Source organism: Rhamphochromis longiceps, linkage group LG13, assembly GCF_057381845.1.
Source record: "Rhamphochromis longiceps isolate RC_006_pf linkage group LG13, R_longiceps_female_GT1.1, whole genome shotgun sequence".
Lineage (NCBI taxonomy): Eukaryota > Metazoa > Chordata > Actinopteri > Cichliformes > Cichlidae > Rhamphochromis > Rhamphochromis longiceps.
Genome location: NC_140569.1, coordinates 22,803,347 through 22,813,736, shown reverse-complemented (window position 1 = coordinate 22,813,736; position 10,390 = coordinate 22,803,347). Strand labels below are relative to the sequence as shown.

The window sequence follows — 10,390 nt, the reverse complement described above, 5'->3', positions numbered from 1 at the left end:
GACATATTCTGTACTTCCCCTGAGTTCATTCAACAATAAATGTGTTTAATCAGCTTAGTTGATGATAAGAGTTTCTGTTCAATCGTCCAGTGGTAGAGGAATTTAAAGTAATATCTTTCTGATATTATAATTTTATTTTATTCAGTTGCACATGAAAGCTGAATTTGTGTTCAGTTCTATACAATTGGGGTTTTGCTGTTGCAGGTTTATTTGGTCAATTAGCAGCAGCTTCATTAGTTATACCTCACTGGTACTGGGTTGGACCCCCTTTTGCCTTCAGAATTGCTTTAATTCTTCGTAGCACAGATTCGGCAAGGTGCTGGAAACATTACTCAAAGGTTTTGGTCCGTGTTGACGTGATAGTGCTGTTTAAATGGATTAGTTGGTACCAGAGTGTGCCCAAAAAAATACACCACCACCACCTCTGAGCCTTTGATATGAGACGGGATGGGTCCATGCATTCACGTTGTTTATGCCAAATTCTAACTCTACCATCCAAATGTTTCAGCAGAAATCAAGACTCGCCAGCGGGCAACTTTTTTTTTTCCTTCTTTTATTGTCCAATTTTGGTGAGCCTGTGCAAACTGTAGCCTCAGTTTCCTGTTCTTAGCCGACAGAAGTGACGCCCACTTTGGTCTTGTGCTTGCTGTAACGTGTGGTTATTTTAGCTGCTACTGCTTTCCTGTCAGCTCGAAGCAGCCTGGTCATTCTCCTTTTGAGCTCAGACATCAACAAAACATTTTCATTTAGAGAACTGCTGCTCACTTCTCGTTTTCTGACCATTTTCTGTAAACCCCAGAGATGGTTATTCAGCCATTTCTGAAACACTCAAACTAAAGCACCTTTCTGTCTCAATCTGTTTCTCACTTTTGAACTGTATGGCAGGCCAATACAGAAAATAACATATTAATTAAATGTGTAGTGAATTAATTTAAATTGAAAATGAATAAATATTTAAATAATTAAACATCTGTTCATTTCATTTATAAGAATTATTTCCAATTTCAATGAATAAATGAAATTTAATTCTTTAATTTGTATGTAATTTATTTTGGCACTTGTGGCCCTCTATACATTTTCTTGTGTTTTACTCTCTCTTTTGATAGCGTGTTTTAATTGTTGCACAGTGCTTTATTTTAATAGCAATTGACATAAAACTTACAAACTTTACTTACGTACTAAACTATATTAGTGGTATGCAAAAAGGAGTGTATCGACTTCTTATGTAACCTGTCCTGCCAGTGACCTACACTCCCTCTTCTTCCATCAGGAGCCTCGCGTTGTGAAGGAATTCGTCTTTAACACACTCACTGTGCTCTTTATAGTGTCCACTTAGTGTGGTCTGGGAGTACTTTGTTGAGATTGAGATTTTACTCCAAACTGAAAACGGGTGGTGAACAATTGCGCAATCGAAGCCCTAAAAGATGCAATTAACGCCTTTGTTGTCCTACAGTGTAGGATGGGCGCGTAAAACCTCTCCAGAAAATACCTTTTAACCCACCCTGTCAAAACCGGCCTGGGTTATGTTTAACTGGGGCACAGAGGAATGGAGTTTTGCTTCCACTCAGGTTGCAGTTCTCGCTGTCGGACACTTGGTGCTGCTGCTTGGGAAGCAGCTGTGTAGCAAACGAGGGGGGCGGCCACGGCGGTGCGACGTGGAAAGGCAGAACAGCATTCTGGTGTTGTCTGATGGTAGAGATTAAACTCCAGCGACCCAATGAGAACGCACACCGTCCCGGATCTCAGTAGGAGCTAACGCTGAAATGAAAGCAAAGGGGCGAACCGGGTAAATACTTGTGTTAGGAAGAAGTCGTCGCCATGGACGGAGGGCTGATTATTACATTTATATCTGTGGCGATGTTTGTAGGCTCCTTTCTCCTCGGATTCATCCCACTGTTGTTCAGACTGTCTGAGGTAAGTGATTTCCCACAGTCTTTGTTTATAGCGGACTGTCTGGATCTACTTCATCTTGTCTTATTTGTCGTGCCTTCATAATGTGCAAGGCTGTTGTTTTGGAAACTTGCTGAACAACTAGAACTTGTGAGGGGAATCTCAGTCATCTGCTGAAATCACGTGTCTTAACCCTAGAAAAGCCTGCAGTTCGTTTCCATCCTGGGGGCAGGTCTGCTGTGTGGGACAGCGCTGGCCATCACCATCCCAGAGGGAGTGGGTTTGCTGGAAGACTCGTGGAAAGGTGAGCAGGAAAGCTCAAACATGCACATGACAACGAAGCAGAATGGTTGCTGTGCAAGCTTTGTGTTTATGTGGGTGTGCTAACCCACCAAATTTGCATGTGTTTGATTGTAGCCTCCAGATGATTGATGAGGCAGGTGGGAGATGAAAAAGCTGCTCTCTGTAAAAACAAGCTCATCAAAAGCTCTTTCTGTTCTTCATCTTCCGTCTCCAGCGTCATCCTCTGATGTGTCATCCGGTCTAAATTCCAGTAAAGAAAATGGGACCGTGGCAGAGAGAGGCCCACCTCGGTTCCTCATTGGGGTGGCTTTGACGCTCGGGTTCACCTTCATGTTTGTCGTCGATCAGATAGGAAGCTACCTTTCCACACGCGGCAAGTTATCAGAACTCTCACGCCAGCTTTACATTGCAGAGTGTTGCCTCCACAGATTTGTTAACCACCTCAGCGTGTGCGATGTCTAATTTCAGACCAGACGACTTGTTTGTCCAACAGCGTCCACTTCACAGCCACGTTGGGCCTGGTTATTCACGCTGCAGGTACGTGACACAGCCAAACCTCTCCTCTGCATATTTATTCTCTTGCTTTTGCTTGAGACGCACTGTTTCACTGGCTTCGAGGTCACAGGGGTGGAAAGTTTATAAGGAAACGTTCCTTATGCCCCCGTGTGACTCAGCATGTGATTCTGCAGCACAGCCTGCAGGATCTAACTTTACAGTTATTTAAACGGGGACAACCAAGCTTGACAGCAGTCACAAATCAAACAACAATCATCCATGATGCAGATCTTAAAGACCGGAGACCTATACAAATCCACATAAAAGAAGTAGCTGTACCATAGAGTAATAATCTCTTTGTTTGCTTTTAGCTGATGGATTTGCTCTGGGTGCTGCTGTGGCTACAGGTCAAGTGACAGTACAAGTTGTAGTGTTTTTTGCTGTGATTCTGCACAAGGTGAGAGAACGGCTCATTGAAATGAACAGATGTCTGGGTGACGAGCACGATGCCATTGACCGTCTTTCCCGTCTCCTGTTTAGGCGCCCGCCGCTTTTGGCTTGGTCTCCTTTCTGATGCACGGAGGCCTCGAGAAGAAGTTCATTCAGGGACACTTACTGGCCTTTTCAGCTGCAGCGCCTATAGTTGCTATTGCCACTTACTTCATATTATATGCAGTAAGAAAGCACAATCTGACTGTCGTGTCTGCTTGAAAGGAGATGCATTAAATCCCAGTGACTAGACGGTTGCTGGGTCTGAGTTATTTAACTTGATGTGTGCTGTGTCTGCAGTCTGGAAGCTCATCTGAGAATCAGCTCAGTGCAACGGGAGTGGGAATGCTCTTCTCAGCGGGGACGTTTCTCTATGTGGCCACGGTGCATGTTCTCCCTGAGATCAGCAGCAGCAGGACTGATGAGCTGCCCTTGGACTCCGAGCAGCAGTCTGGAGCCGAAGCCCACCAGCAGAGACACTTGGGGCTCCTGGAGAGCCTCACCCTCATCATCGGTGTGGGGCTTCCGATGTTGCTGGCCCTCGGACTGCACGATGACTAAAAGAAAACATGAGGGCAATTTATTTTAAAAGGGGGTGAAAGGAAAACTCTGAGCACCTGTACTGTATGCCACAATGATCAGAGGACAAAATAGGCTTTGACAGAGTCTACCTTGGTCCTCTTATTTCAGTGTAACTTGGATTTGTGTCAGGCTATTGTTTGGGTGTCAAAAAGCTTTCCGGGAGGTGATAAAGAATCGGGTAACTAATATAGTTTCATAGCTGAGTTGAGTTTCCATTCAGAGGAAGCAGAAACAGTTCTCATTTGTTGCCACGGTCCGCTGAAGGTATGTTGAGGTATTAAATATCCTGAAAGGTGAATAGATTTACAGGAACAACCAAATAATTCGATACTCTCTCACCTAGAAAATAAGGTCTCTAGGGCGTACACTTTATATTATTATATTTTACGGCTAAGAGTTTGAAAATATGGCCGGATTTTCAGATTATAAATGTGCAATAATACAAACTACAAAGTTTTTTTTATAATGTTGTTTGTCTGAGTTGGTTTATGGTGGGGATCGTGTTGAGTGAGAGGCAGCCTGGACAGGTTACCGTCTGTCTGCTATCACAGAGGCGTGGGCCAACTGTTCGCACTCACAGCTGCAGCTAACGCTAATTTAGAATCATCTCTCTGACTGAGCATTCATGCTTGTGCAGTGTGGAATAAGGCTGGGACAAAACCAGGGACACGCGGAGAACATCCAAACACAGAAAAGGGGCAAAGGTTTGAACCTCTCAATGTGAAGTGATAATAACTGCAGCCAAATGAGAAGACCAACCGGTAAACTGGTCCAGCAACTCTCATGTTAGGTGATACGTTAGACGGAGACGGGTTCCTGGCAGCAGGTGAGGTACGTATCAAGAACTATCAAGCAGATTCTGGAGGTTACAGATGTTTTATTGACTCACTGCCAGTTAGAGCAATTTTTACCTTTACTTTCCTTCTTTCAGCTCCTTTAGTGTGTGCAACATGTGAAATATTGAAACACGTGAAATGTCTTCTGGTTTTATAATGGCTTATTTATTTACTTTATACTTGATTCTTTTTTGTTTTCGTCACACAACGCTGTACATTGCTGCATCGACTGACCTAAAGCTTGTTTACTTATGTTTAACGTGTGGAGCAGAATTCCCCTTTTAACAGCTACACTAAATATCTTGAGATTGAATTTTAATTTCATAGTTTTTGTATTGTAAACCAAAGTTAAGATATTTTACACTTAAATTTGTCCTTTATTCATTAAGCTCTAAACACAGTTCATGTATGAACCCATATGAAAACACATGCACAGGTTAGAGACCAATTAGGTTTGCATAAATGTAACCCATCTGCTCTACAAACCTTTGGAAGTGACCACAGAAGACATGACAAAGGAGTATTAGCCAAAAGGAAGGTTTTTGGGTTTATAAATGACAGGCCACCAAATACCCTGATTCAACCGAGGACTTGGATTTTAACTACTTTAAAAAAAACTTTGTCTTCAAGAATGCCTTAAATCACTGTCTGTGGTTGATCCTGTCTAGTGTTGCTTATTTAATTTTTGTTTGTCTGATAAATATTGATGACTCCTGTTTCCTCCTACTGGTGGAAAATTCCACTCTGACCCTCGGTGGAAGCTTGCCATTGGTGGAACACCACTAGAATAAAATCCAGTGTTTTTATGAACTCCCTGATCAGGGCTCATTTGCTGGAGTTTTTTTTTTTTTTTTTTTTAAGTTGAACACCATGCCATGAGAATAAAGATTTCTTTACTATTGTCTGAAAAGAGAGTTCCTTGGAGTTCTTTGATGATTTGTCCTACATGTGACCCCAATTTGAATACAGGAAGTGCTCCCGTTTACAGTTCATGTAATTATTAAAAATGTGGCACACATGATCACGCTGCTAATGGTGAAATCAAACATCTGTTATGGCCTAGCATTAAAGTGATACAGCGTTGTTCTGTTTGAATCTTGCACGTAATAAAAATCTTCAAGTGGTATAAAGATTTTATAACACACAGTAGTCAGACTAACAGGAAAACAGGCAACACCGTGGTCTAGCAAACATTAACTCTTGCCTCGTGTCCTCATAGCTCATTCAGAGCATTGCAGTAGGACTGCACTTTGATTCCTTTCCAACCTCTGCAGACTATCCCCTCCCCTCTTATTTGCAGTCTACTAACAGCTAAACGCTCTAGCCATCAATCTTTAAGTGCCGGATGGTTATATTTGTTGTCACTAGTTGAATGTGGGTTGCATATAATGTGTTGCTACACAATCAATCTCATCTCAGGCTTAAGAACTAGCCAGGGGTCAAATATAAATGAATACACTGCTGTGAAGTACTGAACACAAATGGTTGAGGAAACAATGGTGCCTGTAAAGTTTACCCTGACAGGAGGTCACTCAGAGGTCTTGCTGATCTAAGCAGTTAACCTCAACTAAATAAAATGAAATGAAACCGTTTGGAAGTCTTTGAAACTGTATCCCAGCTACTGCACTCTATCAAATAAAAAGTTGACTTTTTGGATTATTAAAATCACCAAATGTTCATGTGTCTGTCATTACAATGGCCAAAAATGATTTTTAAGAACAGCTCTGATATGATGTTCAAGGGCCCTTGCATCTCGGGGACCATTTATAATGGATTTAAATTCATTTACATTCAAAGTGCAGAGAACAGTGATGTGTCTCAGTATTTCTGCAAGTCTCTGGAGCTATTATTTGACTGCAGATCCTTTTCTAAGCAGCTCTGGGTGAGTGTACAGGTGCAAAACAGAGTCTGAATAGAGTTCACAGATTCATGCGGTTTAAAGACGCAGTCAGCTGAGCCTCAAGCGCCATCTGATCAAAGGTCCGGCTGTGCGTCTGCTGCCTCACTCTCTCCCTCATGTGAAAGGAGGCCCGAGCCAGCCTCTGTGCCTCCTCCTGTATCTGCTCTCGCTGCCTTCTCAGCTGCTCCCTCTTCTGCTCCTTTGTGGAAATGCGGCTCTCTCTGACTCTCCTCGCCGCCTCCTCCTCTCTCTGTAGTTCCTCTCTGAGCCTCTGGTGGCAGAGCTGCCTGTGTTTGTTGTTCTGCCGGGTTTTCTGAGCTCTGCGTCTGTGCTGCGCTGAGGCGTGCAGGGCGGCTCTCTCCATGCGTCTCTGGCTCAGCTGGACCAGGATCTGCTTGTGTGTGAGCTGCTGGACGCTCTGCAGCTCGGCCCTCAGCTGCACTCTTTGACTCATCTCCTCCTCCCGGGCAGCCCGCTCCCGAAGCTCTTCGAGTCGTGCCTCTACAGACTTGGCACGCCTTTGGCAGGAGCGCTGCAACTTCTTCTCCAGTGTGCTCCTCCTCTGCGCCTCCTCTTCCTCCCCCTGCAGCTCAACCTGGTGTTTCAGCAAGATGTGTCTCAGCAGCTCTTTATGGTTTTCCTCCTGCAGCCTCTTCCGCTCCTCCTTCTCCTTCAGCATCTTGCTCCTCAGGACCTTCTCCTCCTTCTCCGCTGCCACCTGTCTCTCCCTCTCTCGCTCCCTCTTCCCCGCCTCCTCCTTCTCGGTCAGCAGCTTCTCCTGGTAGCGTTTGCGCTCTTCCGCCTCCTCCTGTGTACCCTCCATCTTTGCCCTGCGGTACACTTCCACCTCCTCTTTTAGCCTTCTCCATCGGTCTTCTTGCAGCAGCACCTCCTGCTTAAGCTGTTCTGCTTTCTCTTTTTCTCGATGCTCCCTCAGCCTCCTGCGGGCCTCCAGCTCCTCGTTCCAGCGTTTCATACTCCGTTTCAGCTTCTTCCTCCTCTTTTTTTCTGCCTGAACTTGCTGGGCCTCCTCCTGCCTGCGGGCCTCCTGTCGCTCCCATTCCTCCTGCTGGCTGAGCTTCAAACGAGCCTGTTCCTCCTCATGCTTCACCAGCATCAGAGCAGCTATCTTCTGGTCTCTCTCCGATACTGTGACACACATCTGCTTTTGGATGCTCTTGGTGAGCCTCTTCAGCTTCTTCTCGGTAGCTGGGGAGTGTATGAGGTCTCCCAGGTTGAAGCTGCACAATGTGCTCCTCTCTGGATCCCTTTTACTAGGAGCAGAGCAGGAGGACCTGCTAACAGCCTTCTCTTCAGAGCAGAGATCTGCATAGGGCATTTCTGTTGAGCGCTCTTCCAGTCTGGTGTCAGGCAACACCTCCAAGCCCGAGGCTTTACTGCTGCATGGCCGCCTGTCCCCGGCCGCCTGGATAATCCTCCGCCGTTCCTGGCCGCACTTTTGTAAAGTCTTCAGCCTCTCCTTTTCATAAGATTCATGCATGACTCTCATTGTCTCAAACGGCGTGTCCTGTTGCTCAGCAGTGAAGTCGTTTAGAGATTTAATTAAAAGCTGAACCGGTTTTACACCCAGCCGAGCGCAAGACTCAAGCGAGCGAGAGTTCGTTAAGACGTGTCGGTTGCTCTCTGCTCCGGGAGAGTCGAAGTTGTTCAGGTCCAACTTAAGCACAGGGGAGCTGCACCTCAGCTCCTCCATCCTAAAACTAAAAAGCTAAATTAATGGATGCCAGATACGGAGGTCCTGAGGCTCACAGGTGCTACACCGAGCAGCGCTTCCGCACGGTCTGCAGCACAGAGAGGTCAGCAGGGGATTAGCTACTTCCTCGCGGACAAATAACAGTCGGTATTTCATTAACCGTCTTTACCTCAACTGTGAGCAATGACAGGCCGAATAATAAACAAAAAAACCCAACTTTATTTAAGCAGACGGGAACGTGTTAAATAAACGCTTGCAGTCAAGCATGGATTTAAAAAAGGGTCAGTCTGTTGAGGTTTACAGGGATTTATTTATGCACAGCTCACTTAGGATCCCACCAGAGCGTTTCATTCAGGTTTACTTTCCCTGGATCACTGCAACGTCTTGATTTTTTTTTTTCTTTTCCAGTCTCACTGTCTGCTTCAGCCAAGCTTTAGCTGCTGCCACAAACTAAAATCACCACCATGTTTATCAAAAGAGAAAGCTTTTAAAATGCTAAACTATATATAACTGGGACTCGGATGCGTGGCTCATGGGCTTTTGAATTTGCTGTTGCTGTTTGCTTTTGATGAGTTTAAATGATTATATATCCCTGCGTCGCTGTATGTATGACAATGCAGTTTATCTGCAAAATAACAAGTAAGGAAAGCTCAAATAATTAGTATGGAGTGAAAAGAACAATTTTTTCAACAAAATACAGCCAAAACTGAAAATAGCATGACCTAGACCTACTTAGATCAAGTAGAAATACATTAGAGCTATTCAAGTTACATGCCTGCTGTTCATGCGCTCATCCAGCAGTGCTGGGTTGGGTAAGATTCGATTTTGAACTTTTTATTGTCTTTATACATGTTGACTTATTTAGTTTTTAATTTTTTATTTGTGAGTTGTAACCTGGACTTTTTGATTTTGAAGAATATAGGAGATTTTTATATTCTGTGGTAAATACACCACAGTTTGAATAAACATCCCAGAAGGCATTTTGGATTGGGTGCTGTCATAAAATACTAATTTCCCCCTGAGCAAAAGGTTATCCTTAACAAGACTCATTCTTTCTAGTTTGCCAGGTAGGTGCCACTTCCTCTTTGTTCTGCGTTCACATACCAAGCTATAAATGTGTGCGCCTGTCTTATTTTATTGAATCTCTAGCAGACTACCCATTGTTATATTATTCGCCTGCATTTTGGTTTTTAATAATGACATGTAATGCTGCATTAGCTAAAAGCATTTCATGGACTCTTGTGCATTAAAAAAAAAAAAAAGTAAAAACATCCCAATAATTAATTAATTACATATCTTTAAAAAAAAAAACACATTTGTATGGGGTAGACTGGGGTTGGTTGTCACACTTTTTACCGTTACATGAAGTTGCAGAAGTTCCCAGGATCTTTTAAAAGACAACCAGTCTATTAGCAGATTTTCCCAACAGATAACCTGAGCAATAGTAAGCAGGTCAGTGTAAATATGTAAGAGAAAACCAAATGATGAACTCCATTTTTAAAACATAAAAAGTCCACTTAAAAACCAGAGAATCTGCAAGGACCTACCCAATCTGCAATCAATACAAGAGAGACTGATGCTTTTCCTTGAAAATTTATTCAAAAAGCAAACAACACAGGCTGGTCGGTATAAAGCGCTAATGCTACCGAGTCATGTGCAAAGTGTTAAGTCCAATCATTGAGACACATATTTTACTACAAGAGCAGTAAATGTAGGTCAGAGTAAAGAGAAACATCACAATCTTAACCATCTCCATTTTTTTAATTTTTAACTCACTTTTTATATAAATAAAATACATTTATTTAAACATGTATCTGTGCAAACTTGTAAGTAATTTCAAACAGAATTTCTATTATTACGTGACCCCACCCAGGGGGCTACAGCCGACACTTTGGGTACTTCAGCTACAATAAAAAAAAGACACAAAGCTGGAGTTATTCTGTGTCTTTGCTGCACAGCTGCCTCTTCTTCTCTCGTTCTCCCTCTCCTGCTGCTACTTCAATCATGAAACTGATCAATGATCAGCTGATCGGCGTTTCTGCTGCAAGTCCCGTCTCTCTTGCTTGTTTATCTCCCGCTTTGCGCCAGAAAGAGGAAACTAGCAGAGGTCGTGTTAAACAGCAGAAGCGCCTTTAAACTTGATAAGCTGTTGTTAGAATTTATTTAATATCACTTTCTAGT

At 43.5% G+C, this 10,390-nt stretch overlaps 2 protein-coding genes across 2 annotated transcripts; one reads left to right on the top strand and one right to left on the bottom strand.

The window, feature by feature from the left end:
- The first annotated feature begins 1,566 nt into the window (after positions 1–1,566).
- Positions 1,567–6,070, top strand: LOC146655837 (zinc transporter ZIP9). The gene is made up of 7 exons (XM_085428506.1): positions 1,567–1,914; positions 2,089–2,194; positions 2,408–2,566; positions 2,662–2,730; positions 3,060–3,145; positions 3,229–3,363; positions 3,478–6,070. The coding sequence occupies exons 1-7, from the start codon at positions 1,819–1,821 to the stop codon at positions 3,736–3,738; spliced, it is 912 nt and encodes a 303-aa protein (XP_085284632.1). The 5' UTR covers positions 1,567–1,818; the 3' UTR covers positions 3,739–6,070.
- Positions 6,071–6,093: 23 nt separating this feature from the next.
- LOC146655836 (uncharacterized) lies at positions 6,094–8,731 on the bottom strand. Its single transcript, XM_085428498.1, has one exon. It carries the CDS (start codon positions 8,207–8,209, stop codon positions 6,515–6,517), a length of 1,695 nt encoding a protein of 564 aa, XP_085284624.1. The 5' UTR covers positions 8,210–8,731; the 3' UTR covers positions 6,094–6,514.
- Positions 8,732–10,390: the final 1,659 nt, after the last annotated feature.

Coding starts and splice junctions, on each gene's coding strand:
- LOC146655837 (XM_085428506.1), top strand. CDS start 1,819: ATGGACGGAGGGCTGATTATTACATTTATATCTGTGGCGATGTTTGTA. Junction 1,915..2,088: donor TGTTGTTCAGACTGTCTGAG/GTAAGTGATTTC, acceptor TCTTAACCCTAG/AAAAGCCTGCAGTTCGTTTC. Junction 3,146..3,228: donor TTGCTGTGATTCTGCACAAG/GTGAGAGAACGG, acceptor TCTCCTGTTTAG/GCGCCCGCCGCTTTTGGCTT.
- LOC146655836 (XM_085428498.1), bottom strand. CDS start 8,209: ATGGAGGAGCTGAGGTGCAGCTCCCCTGTGCTTAAGTTGGACCTGAAC.